The sequence below is a fragment of the Euwallacea similis genome, chromosome 3, assembly GCF_039881205.1.
Source record: "Euwallacea similis isolate ESF13 chromosome 3, ESF131.1, whole genome shotgun sequence".
Taxonomy (NCBI): Eukaryota; Metazoa; Arthropoda; class Insecta; order Coleoptera; family Curculionidae; genus Euwallacea; species Euwallacea similis.
This window is the reverse complement of record NC_089611.1, coordinates 5,740,823-5,761,483: the sequence shown is the minus strand read 5'-3', so window position 1 is coordinate 5,761,483 and position 20,661 is coordinate 5,740,823. Positions and strand designations below refer to the sequence as shown.

The 20,661-nt window shown below is 35.0% G+C and overlaps 1 protein-coding gene across 1 annotated transcript in view; it reads right to left on the bottom strand.

Moving 5' to 3' along the window:
* LOC136419804 (nephrin-like) overlaps window positions 1-20,661 on the bottom strand; it is a 161,290-nt gene that overhangs the window by 3,044 nt on the left and 137,585 nt on the right. Inside the window, exons 7-13 of the mRNA XM_066406354.1 lie at window positions 20,488-20,626; window positions 8,626-8,718; window positions 8,295-8,468; window positions 6,353-6,656; window positions 3,879-4,025; window positions 3,435-3,637; window positions 435-573 (exon numbers count right to left, since the gene is read on the bottom strand). Of these exons, the coding sequence (XP_066262451.1) occupies window positions 435-573; window positions 3,435-3,637; window positions 3,879-4,025; window positions 6,353-6,656; window positions 8,295-8,468; window positions 8,626-8,718; window positions 20,488-20,626 (1,199 nt within the window). The remainder of the gene's footprint in view (window positions 1-434; window positions 574-3,434; window positions 3,638-3,878; window positions 4,026-6,352; window positions 6,657-8,294; window positions 8,469-8,625; window positions 8,719-20,487; window positions 20,627-20,661) is intronic.

Here is a 20,661-nt window from a genome sequence, read left to right as displayed (position 1 = left end):
AATCCCATGCCTGGAAAATAAGTTTCTCAAGTTCATAGTAATCAGTCAATACGTGGGGACTTCTGAGCGCGACGAAATGTTTCCCAAGGGATTAGAAACTTTAGTCGCTTCATGGCATATCTTTCTTGAAAAAAATTCCAATTTCAAAATCTTCCCTACTAAAAATAACAGCAAAATTATCAGACGGGTTGCTTTCACGAATTCGTTCATGAGATTCATCAATTTTGTTGACTAATGTGTCCCCTGAGTAATTACTATATTGTGGCTTAGTATCTCGCAGTGTTCCATTTACGTCAGCACTCGGGAAGAAACGAAAAAAGGGTCATTTTCTTTTTTCTGCTATATAAATTTCTGCTATAACTTTGAACAATGACTACATAGCATGTCAATTACAGAAATTTTTAAAGATTTTTGTCTCAGTTATTACTACTTACCGTACGTGGGAGGTATTAAATCAGGGTTGTTGTCATCTTCTGTTACACTATCCGTCATTATAGGCAGAGGAAAAGAGTTACCCGCTATGGGATCTGGCTTCGGCCTGCCTACCGGAGGGTGTCGTACAGGAGTATCAACCTGAAAAGAAATACTCACCATTTTTGTTTGCCAATAATATTTTAAAAATTGACATGTGAATTTCCTTTCATTCTATATGTTTGGGATGAATGTTTTTTTTCTATTATGTCTGGCACACTACACTCAAATAGGGGTAGTAGGGACGGTGGAATTGCATGCTATTCTTTACTAAGAACTCGGACAAAAAATATTTGTCGTGTGTGTTTGTGTGCAATAAAACTTTTAAGTCAAAAGGGCATTTTCTATCACAGAGGGAACAATTTACTGAACGAGGGGAAGCCGAGATGAAAACGATGTTTTACGGTAAGGAAAAGTATAATGGATTTTTATTTCTTACATGATCAAATAAAAAAAAATTTACATCCTTCATTCACTCATTGTTAAATATACAAAAATACTTGTTACAGGTTGGTCTAATAGGATTACACACAGCTTGCACAGTTTCATAAAGAGCTCTTTATAATCGAATCGGACATAAAACAACTTTTGATTTCTAACCAACGAGCCGTAATTACATTTTCCGATTCAACCCAAATCGCCGCTCGGAGTATTTAAAACTATTTATTTGAGTAATTAAATCTATCGACGCCGTTGCCACTAGAAAAACTTCATCAGAGTTAGAACAAATAACTCGAAAGCACGTTTGTCGAAACCATTTTCCTTGCTATAACAAATATTTACTGTATACCACAACAAACATCCAAATAATATATCTTTCGCTTTTGTCCTCTCTTGATAAATAGCACACATTATTTACTCGCAGTAAAGGTTGTAGTTTATAGGGTTTAGAGGATTTATCAATCATATGAACACTTTATTTATGTATTAATGTCAACACTAAACTTCAATTGGTTGTAATTTTCTTTTTGGAGTTTAGATAAATAAAATCGTATCGAAGTGTAGATCAGTTATTTACGTCACAAGTCGAGTAGGTAGCTCGTTACAGTACAAGTTATTACGGACAAGGAGCCAAACTTGGGAAATATCAACGAATACTGTATAAATACCTTATGCACATGTATTTTATATTATTTTATTTCATGCTGCCTCCTAATTTCCAAAGTTTGTGTTATAGATGAAAATAAACAAGGTTTCTTGAAGATGTGGTGAACGCAAGATTTACCTATGTTATTCAGTCTAACGCAATTAGTTATTTATTGAAATAAGTTGTAGCGCACAAACTACAAGTTTTCCTGAGCTATGTTTCTGTTAGATTTACAAACACATATTGGCTTATTTTATATTTTCATTGTAGTCTTATTTTGTGCATATTCGAGGACACCATAAAATTTAATCGTGACAAATCCTGTTCAGATTTAATGAAACGAATCTCAATTGTCAAAACCCGTTTAGTCCCAGTGGAAACCACATTACAGGTTCATTAAAACATATTCAATGTCGATTGTCCATTAGCTCGTTAAAAATAATTACATTGCTCCCCTCGGTACCGAACTAACAAACAGACAAAGGATTACATTGGTTTCATATCAGTATTGAAAGATATGAGATAATATTGTAGAATTCATTTCCTTCATCAGTCTATTAAATAATTTTTTCAAAATATTTTTAAGTAAAAAAAATTTTTTTTAATATCAGAATTAGGAAGATGCATCCTGGATATGTTGTAGGTACTTTTATAACTTATATAATAATATTGTAATTTGATGTAAAGAACTCATCACTTACACCGCCCTTATATACCAAAAAATATATTTAAAAATCACATCACCTTTACAGGTGACTGGCTAATTTACATTAATCAGGTAAGACCAGCTCTATAAATTGTGATTCCTTGGGAAGGATGCCTGAGAAGAGTATAATTTTAAATTATCTCAGTTTAAACGTTTGATCGACTAATTCATTATTAGCTAAAGGAAAGCGAGGGAAAAAGGAAAATTGGCCCCGAAGGGATAATTTATTCGATGTCTTATAAATGGCTGGATGAAAGGTTCAAACTTGTTAATGATCTTAGAGTTAAAGATACCAGCTCAATATTTTTTTTCGGTTTAACACAGGTATCAACTAAAGTTAAGTGACGTTTCAATAAAATATGTAAGGCGACTCTATTTTCATGTGGGGATAAGGTGCTTTATTCGATGTGTATTTAGATTTAAAATACATACTCCAGTGATGTAGCAGAGGTTTAGCTGATTTATATTTATGATAGATGTCAGTGTACGCCACTGTATGTTATATTAAGAAATATACTAAATACCTCCAAATTCTATAGATCCCTGAAAGAATAATTAATTATGACGATTATTTCACGCCGAGTGAGTCAAGCTGTAAGCGATTATTCGTGGCGTAAGTTAAATATTTAATCTGAAGAATTTTTTACGCGAACTCCTTTAAGTCAACCTCAATTTCAGGACCCTAAACCTACACCCATCGTGTGTTTATCTTTTCAGGGTTAACAACAGCAATGGGGAGATACGAACGATGTCTGCCCTAAGTTTTGCCCAAACGTGGACTTGTAGTAAGTAATTTAACAATACATCCTTGTATTAAATGGCAATATGGTTCAAGTTTTAGGGATAAGCGGGGCTAATTAAATCATCACTGTTCGGTTTAGTTCCGTGTCCCAAATTCACTTTTAATTACAAAGCTTTATTACAATCGTTAGCCCAGATGTATGTATCTCATCATTTCTTAAGCGGTTATGATATCTCATATGAAAATGAAATGTATGGTGCATGAAACGAGACTTGCTCTACTGGTCCAAGCTAGTGGGTATGTCGCGTAGGGAGGTATCGGATGAAAAGTACGTGATACTCTTTTAGATGTAGTGTAAATCTCTTCTTTTGAGCTTATATTAGTTCGATAAAAAATTTAGGAAAGATAGATGTAAAACAGAAATTTACCTTGAACTTTCTGATAGCAAAAACGATAAGCCCCACAGCGGCTGCAACGATAAAAGTCGATCCTGCAGCTAGAAGAATATACAACCAAGGTCCTGACAGTGCCGTTTTCAAATTCTCCGTTGGTTCTGTTGATCTTCTAAGCTCCTTCAAGCCAGGTGCTGGTAAAGTGCGGAGAAACGTTGGTGCTGTGTACTTCGATGAACCTGCATTAAGATCCATGTTAGTAAAACTGAAACGACGATATACGTAAAGAGAATTAAATAAAATTTTCAAGTTCTTTTCTGTAAAATTACTTAACGGGACGAAAAACATTATTTGCCAATATAGGTTTATGGTAATTCTTATTGCTCTCATAAACCTGAACTAAAGTACAATCGATAGGCGATAAAAACTAACAGGAAAGTCGACATAGAAAACTTTCTACGAATATAAATTCTTACAAACCTTTGGAGTTGAATGAATAAATTGTACAATAATATTCTTGGGCGGGCTCCAAATTCGGTATGTAAAATTCGGGGCTACTGAGCGAGGATATGTTGGCAACGGAGAGCTCCCCGGAGAACAATACAAGCACGAATTTTTGCTTCAGACCTGAAAAATAAATTCTCTTTGTGACTATATACTATGTAGCAGTAAATCGGCTATATTTATGAGATTCTTAATACTTAAAGGCAGAATTCAGATTTGGATTTTTATAAAATTGATCTGAGTAACATGTACTAACTGGGACTAACCCGTAAAGGTCATCCAAGAAAAACATAGACAAAAATATATTACAAATTCCTCAAGTGAAATAAAAAGTGGAAAGTTCCAAATTCTATTTGTGCCACCGATTTATTTACACAATAAAAACTAAATTTCCGATTAAATGGCTTACAAAAAAAGTAATTAATCCCTATGCGCGTTTATTTTGTAAGCATTTTGGTATGTAAAATGATTTTTAATTTCAGTAAAGTTGAAAATCATAAGGCAAACCTAATTAAGACTCTTCTTTTACTCGAGCCAATGTCCATTAATCAAGGCAAAATGGTTTTTATCGCTTTTTATATTGCGAAACGTGACTTCATCAGCCTACCATAAATTTTGATATTTAATATTTATTAGAGAGTTGCCGGGGGTTATTTTTAGCGATCGTGAAAAATCGAAAGCGATGATAGGCATTTTAGGATTATTTTTCAATTTTTAGTTTGGTACTCTCAAAAAGAAGCACCTTAACTGTCCAATAATAAAAGTGAGATAGAATATAGTTTTCTCATCAAACGAATACAGCAAGTCTAATATAAGGTGAACCACTATGGGGATCTAGTAAACCAAATAGGAATATCACGGAAGTGTTTTCTTGGCATAAACAAACCTACAAATCATTTTAATTTTGTACGAAAGAACTGGTAGCCGAACTTCCTGACCTTTTTTATACAGCCCTGCACTGAACTATTGCGTGCGCATGTTACCAGCACATCTTCTGTGCGATTCACGGTGCGCTCTATCGCATCGTGAATCTGCGCTCTGTACAACAGCTGCGGTATTGCGCTTTTGGTACAAACATCAAGTGTCCAGCAATTTAAGGTCGACATTTGTTAGGGCAAACACTGATGTCTATCTACCTTTTGTATCTTCTTTTAATTATTCTTACAACTGTTACAGTTTTTGTCACATTTTGTTCTACATATCTTAGCTTTGTATACTTACCCCAAGTAAAGCTTCAAGAATTTCAATAAGTTTCATACTTATTCTATGTATGATTGATCAAATTAATACCTTCCTACATTAATTAAGATTTTCCACTGAGGCTCAATTCTAACAATCTTAATTGAATCGAGGGAGTTAATTTCTAAAAATATGCGTCTCCTATGTAAATTGGAACGGAACAGAGTATTCGCATATAAAATTCATCAGGTACAAGATGCCGTTCGCAGCTGCACAGTTATTGCCGCGGCTTCATGAACTTGAGGCTAATTTACATGACATAAAACCTTATCGAGGGCGTCTGCTTTGAGAAACTAATTTAGGTTCTAACTTTGGTATCCTTAAGATTTTTGCTATTGCACGTAAAGGTGCAATAACAATGGCTTTGAGGACATGAAATAAATTCGAATGGGTAAGTAAATTCGTAATAACGTGGGGTTTCGGTATCCGCAAGAGTGGATTGAGCGTTGCGATTTTTAGTTGTGGTATAAATTTAATTTGAATACCAATTTTAACACGAAATTAGGTATTTAGGAAAATTCTACGTGAAAATTTTCGCGGAATTTAGACATCCATAGTAGATATTTTTCAAAAAGACGTTTCACAAAAAATAAATTTTAATATCTACAAAAATAGTTAGAGCCTATACCAATTCAATAAATATTCTGTCAATTCCAGAACATAAACTGACAATAACAGGCTTATATTTCCTTTCAAATGGAAATTCTACTCAATTCAGGCGACTTACATTAACAATAATAGATTGGCCAAATCTCCATAATATGCAAAGCAAGTGAAGTTGTAAAGACGCCGCGCTACGCTGTAACAATTGCAGAGATAGCAATGTTGGGTTTTAGTCTATGAATTTTGCATAGATCTCTTTCATGTTAATTTACATAAATTTTCATGGAAGTTGCCAATTTTTATGAATAATTATATTAGCAATTCCGTTCTATGACATTTTCAAGTTTCTAATATGATAAAACGTTTTTGATATAGAAAAATCATAAACTGAACTCTTCGTCAATAGATTCAGATTGTAATAAAATTTTATATGCTTGGCAATAATAAAAGTTTATTGCATTTCGCATACGTCTGAAAGGCGCTAAAAATGTGTCGAGATGTTGATCTTCTCTATATCTTTTCACGAGATTTGAAGTGTTTGTCTAAGAAACCAACGCTACCGTTGACCGTGAATGATAAGTTCATCATTAACTTTCTTGAGCACTTACCTCCGTCAAATCCTTTTTGACACGTCACCACAACTGAATGATGGGTGACATTTGTCACCATGCAATTCTGAGGTGGATCCGGTTTGCCTGCGGGCACGATATGGTAGGTGCACGATATTCTTTGCCACCCAATTTCGTTTCTCCCCCAACATTGTAAAGTACCGTAATCAGCTGCTTCATGGGGAATGTACGTTAACACACTAGTACCATCTTCTTCTTTGGAATGTTTTGTCAAATCTCGGGAAATTCCAGGGGTACTATTGAAGCTCCATCGAAATTCTATGGCCGATGGCTCTGAATCCACCTGAAAGTATGCATACAATTTATGTTACGTCATTTCTTAACTCATTACTCAGACCTATTATTCAAGAATTTCTATCCCCTGGTAAAAATATTCGGTCAAGAACGTCCTTCAGGGTTTTTTAGTGATCAGCCGCTATTATATTTTTTTATTATACATTTCTAAGAAGACCTCGTATGCTATAAAATATTAAAAATTTAATGTTGAAATTTAGTTCAAAAACAAATTGAAAATGTCAAAGATTTAATCAATAAGTAAACTCCTCCACGAAGCATTTAAACAACCGTTAGGATGAAACTGGGCCATCAAAAATAATCAAAGTTAGCTCTAAGCGAGATGCTTTTAAAAGCCTTAGAATAATAGATTCGAATTTCACACTAGAAAGTTCTGCTCTTGATATAGATCTCGTAATTTCGCGAAGAACAAAAGGATTTTTACATTTCTGTGACAGTTAGCGATATTAAATTATTACTGGCATTATGGAGAACGGATTGTTCCGATCTTTGGATCGAAAACGCTTTATCTATTAAGGCATTAATGCTTATTTCAAATTTTAATATGTGGCGAAATGCATTTTTCCTACAATCGAATTTAACACGAAAAAATCTCACATTTTATTTCTGTTTTGCACGCAATTGTGCTCACTATTTGCCCTTCTTTTAGAGGATAACGCTCGGGTTAAAGCAGAATATATAAATAAAGCAACATGAATTATAAGCTCCGCGATAAATTACAAAAAATAAACCCTATGCAGACAGGAAGGATTATTATAGAGGGCTTATGTTCTTACGAAAATGTGCATCACAGATAATTTTAGTCAAAGAAATACAATTAGGCCAAGGTAAAGATTAAAAGGAATGCAAAAATGGGTAGATGATTCTATAAAATTTACTGAATTGTTTTACAAAAATTGAAGATATTAAATTAATTAAAGGAGTTAAAGAAATGAAAAAAAGGGACGGGAGGATTTATTAAAGTTGAAAAAGCAGAAGCCATATTAAAATGCAATAACAACGCTGACAACATAGTCGACTTCATTTTAGCTGTTTTTACAGAGATTTTCCAGAGGAGAATTAAACTGTAGATGAAAAATAAAGGACACGTGCTTCACAGTGCTGTAACGTTTGATTCGACAAATTATGGGCTTCCCTGCCTGTGGTACCAATTAACTTTTTCTGTATCAACTCTTATTTTCAGGTGGTATTATTTTAAGCAACAGATAGTAGTTGAATTTTTTGAAAATCGAATAGAAATCTGAATGTTCGTGCAACGTCAGCGCGTATTTTTTGGATCCCCGAATTCGCCACGAGACACGCCTTTTGCTGACTCGAAAACGGTCAATGATGGTCTTAAAATAGGAAGAATGTTACGCCGGGCAAAGTCGCTGTGTCTAAGAATTTCCTGAATCATAGAAGCTCGGGTTGAAATTAACGCATGTTTCTTTTTGTTAATTTTTTATTTAATAGTTTCTATACAATAATTTGCCCAATGCAGTCGGCGGAAAAGTGTTGTAACTAGCCCGTATATTAACGATCGATTAATTATCAAGAAGGTTTAACGCATTCACATAGCGAACATATTAGCTGAAATCAAACCGCCCTTAATATACTCGTTAAATAAGTGTTATTATCGTTCCTTTACCTTGCATTCAATATGAACAGGTTCGTCTTTAGCCGCGCCCACAATTTTTCTGGATGCGCCCTCTTTGCAAACAGGTTCAAATTTGACCCTCAGATGAAAAGCAGTACTGACGGAAGTCCCTTCTTCATTGGTAGCTTCGCAGGCGTAATGACCAGAACTACTCCTGCTTACACCCTAAATAAAAAATAGATGTGTAATTTTTTTAGATGAGATGTAACACTAAGATACATAACGGGCGAGCCATTTTCTTTGGCAACGACCTGTTTCTCAGAAAAGTGAATCCATAATCGAGATTGCAGAAGGTGTGTGAAAAGTTGAGAATGTTATTCACCTGTAAAACTAATGTTTGGTTGCTAACTATTACCCCAGCAGAAGCATTACTCAATAACCTATCTCCATCTCTTAGCCACCACACGCGATGTACCTGAAACGAGTAAATCTGGAATTAGATAAAATTTTGTATCATTTATTAATGAGATATATCATTTCAACCAACATGATCATTAGCAATTCCTTTTTTCAGAGATTTTTGCAAATAAGGTAGTTTTTCATCCTAATAATCCGATTTCATGCAAATTCTATATGTATAGAGTGTCGCGAATATATACAGGGTGTTTCAAAAGTACGGGCCACTACTTCAGGAGCGTATTCTATACATTAATATAAGATAAAAGTTAAAATACTTCTTTTTTCTAAATCGTTTCCTAAGAAAGTTGACGATTTAAAGATGGTCTTTTGCTATCCAAAAAATACCTTCTCTCAAACATATACAGGAATAGCGTTGGATACGTTTTCCACGGACGGAGGGAAAGAGGTGTCCCAAGATAAACATAATAAGAGGACAAATGGACCATATATATATGTGGGAGATTGATTAGTTCTTAAGTTTTGCAAATGTGACATTAGAAGAGACAATAAGATGAGGAGCAGGTCGACAGTGCCTTCTTAAGATAAAGCATCGTCGAGCGAGGTCACTAATACCGCAACGTTTCTAAGTGGCCATATGTGCAAATTATTTGGGTGACATTAAACTGTTGGTCCCTTTGTAATGGGAACTAGCAGGTACTTTTCCCACGGTCCTGAAGGACACACCAGAACTGGAAAAGTTAAGACAAAAGGGACAAAGAACAAGCAGTTAATAGATAGATGGGCAGAGGAGCGGTCGTGGGGTAGTGAATTCGCTAGTCTGTATTTTCATTCTTTTGCTATCCAAAAAATACTTTTTCTCAAACATGGAAAACGTGTCCAACGTTATTCCTATATATGTTGGGGATATAGGAATAGCGAGGATATGGGACACTTCTTTCTCTCCGTTCCCATTTCCTGAGAAAATTGTAATCGAAACTTTGGGCGGCATAGTTGACCTTTCCATTTTTACGCAATGTGAAAATAGGTGTCGACAGGCAATAATTAAGAATTCTCATAGAAACCGACCAAAATATACAGAGCAATTTCTGAATAATTTTTACTTGTTCAATGAGAAAATATCGTATATGTATTTTACGATATTTTATCTTCTATCCCGCCTGATTTGCGTCAGTCATTTATTTTTAATATGCTTTACTCGTATTATAACTTCGCAAGGCAGAATATCAATATCTGGGGAGATGTAACTGTATCATTCGATTCAAAATATTCAATCCAAATATGTCAGATAAATTGAATGCTTTATCTGAAAGTGTCTGGGAAAAATGTATTGATTTAAGTGCGTGTCCGACATTTTTAAATTGAAATTCGTAAATCTCTAAATAATAATAGATATGTAGAAAAAAAAACTTTAAGCGAGATTTCGTCACCCTTCTTTTGACGTGGAACCTGGGGGACTGTGGAAATTAAATAGAGGTTAAACATTTAAGCTAAATAGATTCATCTTTACGAAAGATGATATTTTACAGATCTAACTTTCAAGTTTTTCATGCAAATAACACCCAAATCCCCCGAGAGTTCTTTCCGAATATTGGTTATCTTTTACAAAACGTCTCCTGTAATTAGAACTTGTTTCGCTGGAAGGGTTGAAACTTCAGTTTCAGTATTAAAACTTCCACCGTACATCCTAAACTAACTTTCTCCCAACTGAAAACTCCCTTAACCAGTTTATTAATTCACAAACAAAGTTTCCTACAGATGATGCGTTAAAATTAAGTTATTCATGCCACAGGTTTGATAATAATCGGATTTAAAACCCATCCTATAGTATGTATACTTTGTACACATATTTACATAATGTACAATTTAATACGTCTTTCTTATGGTATTTTAATGCAGTTTCATGGGAGGGAACGCGTGTTTCGATAATTTTGGCAAGTGCGATACCTTCGACCTCAAAAGAACGGTCTGCTTTCAGTTGAACCGGAAGTTACTCCGTAAGGTTTTGTGTTCAAGTGGTTTTTTAACAGTTAAAAAAAAACACCTAAACCACGTTTGTAAGTAGGGCCCTGTTAGGTATTTTTGGCTATGGCTTGTGCGAAAAAAACAATATCCTGTTTACTTTTGCAAAATATAAAGCAGTAAATTAGGTTTTAAAAAGCCCTATGAACAGTTAACAAGTTGATACTTATTACAGGCTTAACCGTTCTATTTTATTTCTGCAAAAGTTCGGATGCAGAGATCGCTTTAGAAATTTCCCCAATTTGTCAGAAACTTTTCTTTGTTCAGTCTGCGCTAAATATCTCCAAGGCATGTAAAAAATAGCATAATTTGCCGGAGTTTCGTAATTTAACGGTAATGATAAGAGACGCTCACGACCTTCCATGTCCTAAGCGGCAAAAAGTTTTTTCCGAACTTCTGCGCCATTTGTCTGGAATTCAATGTTTAGAGTTCCGTAAAAGCAAAAGTAAAACTTTTTAAGACGTTGTGTCCTCTACGGGACGCTACAAATTCGCGGGAATGTACCGGAATTTTCTAGAACTTAAGAGATACAGTAACGGTTAAATTAAAGCACATGTGCAACTTAATGTTCATTTAGAATCAGCTGCTCAGAAGGAATAAATATTTTCTTTGTCGGCAATTAAAGTTTTTCCTATGAAAACGCGCCTACCCTGTATACACCGCGGTTGTGTAGTATTTATGATCTTCACGTTGTAGATCTCTTAGATTAGATATCGATTTAAACTTGGCGTTCGGGTCATATTGATGTATTTTATAATCCTGATGTATAATAGACTATTTTTATAGAAATTGTGACTCATTTTTTGGTTTTGTAATTTCCGGCAGTATTCTGCTTGTTTCCGATATGTTCTGGAGGGTACAGAAATAACTACAAACTTAAAATGCAGCAGAGAGATAAGCAGTCAGTTATATAATCATTTATACAAACATTTGTTTATTTAAACTTTGTTTCAGTCAAATATATGCTCCATTTAAATTTTGCAGCTTTCCTTGCACCTGTGTGGACACATGGCCTTAATCCTTAATTTCAGCCGCGGTTGTTTGCAAGTTGAGCGAAATGACTGAAACAACGGCTTATGTGGGGCATTATTACACCTTTAATTAACTACTGACCACACTCTGACAAAATTTATTGACTGCATTAGGAGAATTTCGAAATAAAATTATTAAAAGAAATTAAATATTTAAAATTTGGGAACTGAGGGCTGAGATTCTGACTTAGAATTGTTACTTTACGTTTACCCCTTATATACAAGGATAGTGCCAGAAGTACCCGACCTGACGTATAGATGGCGATTTTTTCGTTAACAATTTGCTTATATCACAGAGACCTAACCTTGAAAAGCCTCATTAAAATGTTTAAATTTTGAAGATGTTACGTTGATTTGTGTTTGTTTTAGAGCAGTTTTTAGTGAACGTTTTAGAAATTTTTCTGAACATGGAAAAATTAGTCATCAATACTTTAGTATCAATACTTAGGCTTTAGTTTATCCAACGTCAAAGTGGAGTTAGATTCTATTCTGGGGGAATCTAGTCCTTCATTAACAACTGTAAAATATTGCATAGCAGAGTTTAATCGCGGTCATACGAGCTGCCAAAACGAACTCCGCAGTGTTGGACCCAATGAGGGGACCACTACAGAAATTGTGATGAAAATTCGCAAAACTGTACTGAAAGATCGTCAGCTAAAATTGCGCGAGTTAGCAGACATGATAGCCATTTCAAAAAGTACTGTACGTCACATTTTGACCGAACAATTGGATAAGAGAAAGCTGTGCGTAAAATGGGTGCCGCCATTATTCACATTTGAATAAATACAGCGCCGTGATGATGTTTCCAGGGAGTATTTGGCAAAGTTTCGCAGCAATAAAGCCGAGTTTTTACGTCGATTCATAACCATGGATAAAACATAGGTCCATCATTTCACAATTGAGACGAAAGAACAGTCAAAACAATAGATCCGAAGGTTAGAATCGGTTCCAAAGAAGGCGAAAACTACTCCATTTGCATGAAAGGTGATAGCGTAAGTTTTTTGGGATGCACATCGGATAATTTATATTATGCTATCTCTCTAAAAGGAAAACATTAAACGGAGAATATTATACTAATTTATTGAAGCGTTTGAGCGAGGAAATTAGGAAAAAGAAATTATTGTTTCATCAAAACAACGCACGAGTCCACACTTCTGTCATCGCAACGGCCAAAATCAATAAACTGGGCTTTGAATTTTTCCTAATCCACCCTATTCGCCAGATTTAGCCCCCTCAAAGTATTTTCTATTTCCAAACTTGAAAAAATAGCCCGGTGAAAAGATATTTGCCAATAATGAAGAGGTGGAGTCTGAGGTTGATGCCTATTTTGAAATATTCGGAGCTTCTTACTATAAACAGGGTATATCTAGAGGTCATAGAGCATCGCTGGGAAAAGTGTGTCAAACTCAAAGAAGACCATGTTGAGAGATAACGTAATATTTTCCAAAATTTTTGTTTTAAAGTGTTGGGTCGGGTACTTTTGGAACTATCCTTGTAATTGAGGGCTCGACCAGTAAAAAATGATTTGGTATCAAATTTGTTATTGAACTCTCTTTGAGTCAACAAGACCTTGAAGCTTCGGTTCATTCTCCACATATATTCCAGCCACTTTTAAAAAATCTCAGGTGCTGATGTAGTTGTGTCAGTGACTTTTTGTTTAACACGAATTCTTCCGACCCTTGTTATCTTGCCATAACCTTCCCACTGGATAAAGACCTGTTAAGAAGTGAGGTATTTCAATGCTGCCGTAAGTTTTCAAAAGTTTGCCAAATTCCACGTAAGATTGTGCCAACTTGAATCGAGCAATTTGATCTTTAGCACACAGGGAAAATTCCATGGCAAACTTCTTTACAAAAAATAAGTAAATGGATAATAAACCTCAATGTATAAACCAATGGTGTAAACTTGCTGAACAACAGTCAAATGAAGTGTAGTACATGAAAAATTCATTATTTATCCAGGTCACAAAAGTGTAAGAAATAAAACGGTGTTTGTTGAAATATAGGAAAATGGTTGGGTAAAGTTTGAAAGTTTGCAGCTGAAATCTTCAGCCTTATTCCTGAAATCTCGAACAAATTCAACTTTCGACTTGATGCGGGCAACCTAGTTTACGAAATCTACTTATCTGGTTGAAACTAAATTGAAAATGTTAAATCTTCGGTGCCGCAAGTAGAACAAAAAAATCACAAACTTCGCACTGAAATCTGATATTTTTGACGGAAGATGGACTGATGTCTCCAAGGCGTAGAGTTGGCCTTCGAGTTCTTCCGACTTTAATATTAAGAATATTATTAAGTTATAATCGGAAGATTGGACGCTGATGTGTACAATTTTATTTTCGTATCTGGTAAAACACTTTAATGAACGTAAATGGCTGAGGGTGTTAATACTTTTTCTGCTTATCAATTATACTGCTACAATACTTCCCTTGTCACAACAGAAATTAATCTGCACAATGAATGAACACAGTGAACCTTAAATTACACAAGTTGCTAAAAATACTTCAGATTCAAAACTTTGCGTTGGATAATTAATTCCAAGCTTGAAGGCTTGAAAGGCGAACTGAGTTGGGCTACTCGAATTAAGGTTTTTCTTCTCCAGCCACGGAATTAGAACACGACTCCAGTGGAAAATTTACAGGGAACATTTTAACATTTTATAAGCTGAGAACTGAATTTAAAAGAAAATCAACTATCAACTCAGCGGCAAGTTAAGCTTCGATATTGTGCTTGCAACATAATTAATGTCAAAGGGCACATTTTATGCCGATGAGATACGCTAACCCGATGACTACGATACACGCTTTCCAGGAAGCCTTTAGAGCGGTAAATTATGTCTTTTACTGGCACATACAAAATACGTATGTACGTACATTAAAAATAGCTGCCACGAAAGATAAGCTACGCTACCATATCCAAATTTCAGGGCATGTTCTGTGTAAAAAAAAATCATACACTTTGTTGATGAGTTTAACAAGGCAATTCTGGTCTAAAGTCTAGAAAATCTCGCAGTTTGCTGAATGTACGTATGTGGGGTGACGACCTCTGCAACAGTCAAATATGATTTAATTTATATTTTTTTAAATTTATATTCATAATTTATTTACATTAATATATTTTTATTTTGTAAAATCTGAGTGAACTTTGAACAGAACTTAGTTCGAGTCTTGTATCTTTGTTTCTTGGGAACGATTTCCGATTCGTCTGAAAAACTATTTCTTAGATTGAAGTAAGAACGCTAAATCCGTAAAAGAACAACTTTCGAAAAAACATCCCCTTGTTTTCTTTCAATTTAGCAGTAAATATATTCAAAGATTTAGGGACAACACGAAAGCAAATCTTCTAGAAAAACAAACCCTTATGTGGCTGAAAACCTTTTTATTTAAATAAATCAAAAAAGGCGATATTTAAGACGATGCGCTGAATCCTCAGTTTTTTAATTTACTGTTCTTTCAGAAGGGATATGGGACATAAGAATGTGTTTATGTCCCGAGACAATTCTAAAATAAATAAGGCGGAATTTCCGAATGAGATTTACAAATCTGTAACAGGCGAGTTAGATAAGAGTTGATTCTTGTGTAGATAGAAGACCGACATTAATATAATACTAAATGTCTTGGAATAAATTGTTCAGGGTTCCGGAATTAATTGAGAATATATGATTTTTCTGGTGCCAGGCCCCCTTTCTTCAACCGAAACTTTTCCCATGGCACGCCAATGGCCGTTTATTTGCCAAAATATTTGAATTCCCTGTTCAATTTAGAAACTTTTTTTTATCTCTTGCGTCTTTTTTTTCGTATCTGTCACCACTTTTCGGTTATTTGCAGAAGTGTCTAGCAATGCAGATGATTTTCCCTTAAGAAGTCTTTATGCTTCGAGTGCTCCAATCTGGATTTCCAGATATATAATTAATAATCATATGTATAAAACACAATTTTTGTGTTCAAAGAATCGGTGTTTAGCGGATTGGCATAGGTAGCCTTCGCACTGCATAATAAGATTTTTTAAAAATACATTACACCCAAATCGAAAACCATGTTCAGAAATTACATAATATTTCCAGTTGCGCTTGTTTTTTGGAAAAATCGGACTACAAACCTTAAAAATCATTTTGGTATTAGTACGCAGCAGCTACATTCAGTCGGACGAATAAATAAATTTTGCAGCCCGTAAAAGTGTAATTATTCTCCTAAAGTAAAGAATTATGCCATTCGTTGAAAGCCGCCTGCAGTGATTTATCAGGCGATTCCTAGTTCTCTATTGGACAATGAACGGAATCACTGCAATTGCGATTTATCTTGTAGGTGAATGCTGGACCGCCGCTATAGAGGTTTCGATTTTATCAACTTGCCGAAATCAATTTCCTTTGTGAAGAGGTTTATAAGGTAAGAAAACATTTAGAGATTTCCACATAAATATTTATTACTAAATTATTTCAGGGAATTTTTTAGTTATTTTATGAAAAATACAGATGTTTACCCGTGGAGACAGTGTAGTATTTGCAAATATAAAGAATATCATCCTCTCAAAAGAATTGCGTCTGTCGCTTCATTCAGAACGCAACTTCTCCATCGGGAATGATGGCCTTCATTATATGCTCATCCAGCAATATGCTATTGCCCTGTACATACATATATTGAAGTATTTTAAAGGACTAAATTACCTAGTTTAGTTTCAGCACATTCAAATTCCAAACTGCAAATACTGCATTTTCATGTATTGACCTAAATATTTTGTACCACTGTTAGACCGAACCTTAAGGGAATGCTCCTCGCGGAATAAGAAAACGTTCGTATTTGTTTTTAGATTACTTTAATTCGATAAATCAAAACCAAGCCATCACCTGGATTCGGCAAATTCGATTTGGAACGGCTGCAGCATCCCGACGAGTATTAAAGTTGTCACGGTGCGGTTTTCTTATTTGCTGAGTCCCAATCTGGAGCATTCAGGATAATGGAAGTGATGGATGATTTAAAGTTAAAAATTCTAATTGTCCCTGTGATATTAGTAAATTAAAATGTTTAGAGGTCTATATAGAACCAAGGTATAATAAGCAACTACAGAGAAAAAAATAGCCATAGCCGTACGGTTATAGAGCTCATAACCAAACAGTTAGCAGGTGTGTTTATTTAGCCATAACTTCTCCTAATTAAAAAAGTGTGTATACCTACATCTAACAAACCTCAGGATTTATAAGCTGCAACGTACCGTCTCTCATTGAATTGGTCTCTTGATACCATCTCAATGCTTGTCGAGATTCGCCTAGGAAATCGAATTTGCCAAAAGCCAGAACTGGGATTTGATTTATTGGATTAGTTTGATTTCAAAACAAATAAGTTTCCGTTTGGGGTAGACGAGAGCGCAATTAAATTATTCCACTAAAACTCAATTAGTCGCAAATTATATTGTTATCGATCAGATAAGAGTAAGCAGGAGTACACGCGAACTTTATTAAATAACAAGTGACAAGTCGAAATGTGAATTGTATTTTAACGTGCTCTTTTGCCTTTCCTGCACAGTTTGTTTCGACACTTTGGAATTTTAGGACACTGTTAGAGAGTCTTATAACTTTAAAATGCCATTTCTATTGAATTTATTCTTTCAAAACATTGACGAAGGGAAGTGACGAATTATGTTTTGATTTCTTTTGCCTGCAGGCTTTTTACCGGTGACTTATGATTAATTTATTAAAAGGTTGGAGTATACATTTATAACGCTTTTTCACATAACATGAATTGTATGAAATTAAAATTATCATTTATGTAACACCCACGCTGAAAAGGTCTTAGAAAGTAATTAACTCCTGAATGAATTTTGCGTTAGCGTGAGTCAAATTATTGTTGTTCTCTTTTTTTCCTTTAAAGCTGAGAACTTCCTCAGAAGGATAGCAAACAAACAAAAAATTAACGAGTCCATCAATAATCCTTTAATTTTACGAGGGAATAGACATTTAAATTGGTTCAAACTTTTCCGCCTACAATACGCCAGCTTTTAAATAACATGCATCTCAAAGTTCAGAGAACTGTCAAGACCAGGCCCAAAATTTTGGCAGTATCAACATTTGATAATATATTTTCATTTACATGCAAACATATAAACTTGTACAAATTTGCTTTACACTTAAGCGCCTTTCCTCCTATTAACAGATAAGTAATACTACATAGGTATCACCAGTTCAAGTCGGAATATAGGAAATATGCAAGGGGGAGAAGGACCGCATAAGCTTTAATATGCCTCCGACAAAGATCGACGAAGTGGGTTGAGAGACTAGTGGCTGGAGTGGGCGGAGAAGTCCAGATCCAGTTGCCAGATCTCTCACCGTTTCAGAATCTTTACTAATACAAGTTTTAGCGGTGGATTAAATTAGTTTCGGATTTTTACTTATTTATAAATTATTGTACATTTCCTCATTATAACATAACTTAGTCACGTCGTTAATGAATATGATGATCTGAATTCGTTGATGTTTTATGATCTTTTAGTGGGCCCAAGACTGAGTCGCCAACACTGACTGTAGCCTCGAGACGAAATAGAATAATATCGAAAACGAAAAATTTCCATTGTAACGCGCAGAGTTATTGTATTTTCGTTTTTTCTTATTCATTTACTTTGATGCTTTTTGTTCTGATATTTTGTTCAAAATTTTTATCGCCTCAAAGGCAGCGAAATCGATACTAATCTAAGCATCAAAGTGGAGGCGCCGGCCGGACTGACTCCACCCACTTCGTTGTTGGTCTTCTCGAGGGCATTTAAACCTTGTGCGATCCTTCTCCCACTTGCACAATTCCTATGTCTCCACTTGAACTGGTGACACCTGTATATTGTACCTGTGATCAGGAGCAAACAAGTATGAAAATTGGTTAATTTGCTCTTGCTTTGATGCTTTTGAACGCTATTAACCACCATTGATGCTCTAAATTTTGCATCCATATAATGTACCGATTCTATACATATACGTCTCCTCCGGTTCCCGAGATCCCAATGTTGCAAGCACGAGATCGAGGCACATTTGACTACACATTTCAATAACCCAAATTTCTTAATTTTTTTAAAAGTATTTCGATTTGCGACTAGTTATTAACATGCCTTCTTTCGAACTAGATGAACAGTCACCATCTAAGATTGTTTCACCTCAAAAGTAATTAGCAACTTTAAGCCTCGTTCCCGATCGAAATAACTTTGTATGAATCCAGTCTGTTTATTCATTTCAGGTGAAAGAGCTATATACGTGACGGTTTAATCTACGAGTCCAATTAAATACGAAACTTTGGAGTTCTAATTGTCATTACGAAAATGTCAAGAAAGTTGACTAATTAATTTAAACTTCAATTGACTAATCAGGCGAAGAGTAATAGTTTGGCTTTTAACACTGCGAAGAAGACTTTCAGCAGTAAGATGTCGATACTGCCGGAGCTAAAATGGCGAACTAATATGTGAGCGAAAGTTTTTTGTGAAAAAAGATTGAACATTGAACAGACGAATTTAAACTTAATGAGTTTTGAATAGGAATATTTCGTTGGCCCTCCAACTATTAAGTAATTTGCATAAACATTTTTAGCAATTAAGTAAAATAGCATGTTATTCGTAAAGGGTATTCCCCAAATGAGCACCTCTAGTCCTATCCAGAAGAATCGGCAATAGAGATTGAATGTATGGGTTTTTTCCAGGCGTATCTTATAAGGTTCTTGGAGTGTCGGTCTTAGAAATATCTTAGGGAAAAACGATTTTATAAGTTCATATTTAAAAATTCATTCATTTATGTATTTCGGGGCACTAACCTGCTTTTTAAAAATCTAAAATGGTCATCTGATATGTCAATCGAAGGGGGTATGGCTTTTGAGGTGAATAGGAAAACTGGGTAACGAGGCGTCGCCATTGATACAATTTTAATATTCACTCCAAGTCAACATTCATTGAAAAATAAATTCTGTCCGGTAGCAACACATACGAAACACTTCACAATAGAACCAAATTCTGCTTTACCAGGAAAATTTAAAATCCACGCGAGACGTGTCTCACTGCACAATGGGCTTAAGGCAAAAGCTCCAATCAAAAGCGTATTTAGCGTGCGGTTCACAATGCCAGCTAAAGGAAATATGTTTTTATGGAATTTTCGTGTTTTTGTTACGCGTTTTGTATCTAACACGTACCTAATAAGAGTATATTATCGTACGAGGCTTTTGTGTTAGTCACTATTCCCTAAGAGAGATGTTAACGTCCCGAGCCGCAGGCTGGGGGCGTGTGCCTCACGAGGGAATAATGGAAATAAAAAACCAATATAATACGATAATTTGTCCCCGGTCATTGTCCCTTACTAATAATAAGACCGATGAACGTGCAAATATTATTAGACTTCGGCTGTGGAATTAGGCAAGGCGGCAGCTAACGTCGACACAGGTCTAAATTAATTGACCAGCGGGAATAAGCACTTACTTCATATCCCGCTGATTCCTCATTATTCCCTCTGGTGCTATATCTTTAACTTCAGGTAACGTGCTGAATATTCCTTCATTATAGCTTCGTATTTTTAGAAATATAATATATGCGATTGAATTGATAGATTACTTAATGAGTAAGGAACAATAACTGCATAAATTTACCCTTAGTAAATACGCTTTGTATAGCTTTCACCAAGTCAGCAATAGAACAATAGAACGTAAAAGGGTTCATTAACCTAAATCTCTCGAATCCCCTACGCTTCCTTTTGATGTTTAAAATTATGCTGTTCTAAATATTATTTCATTTTGTTTTGTTTTTGGTTTAATTTAGACTTACCCACGGATTGGCTATAAGATGGCATTCAAAATATACGTCTGCACCTTCATGAATGTTGCCTGCATCTAGGCCATGTCCGAGGGTCATATTCACTTGTGGAGTATACTGCACTTTTAACATCCAAGTTCTTTGAATCTCGCTGAAATTGTGATCCAAATTAGTCACAGAGCAATG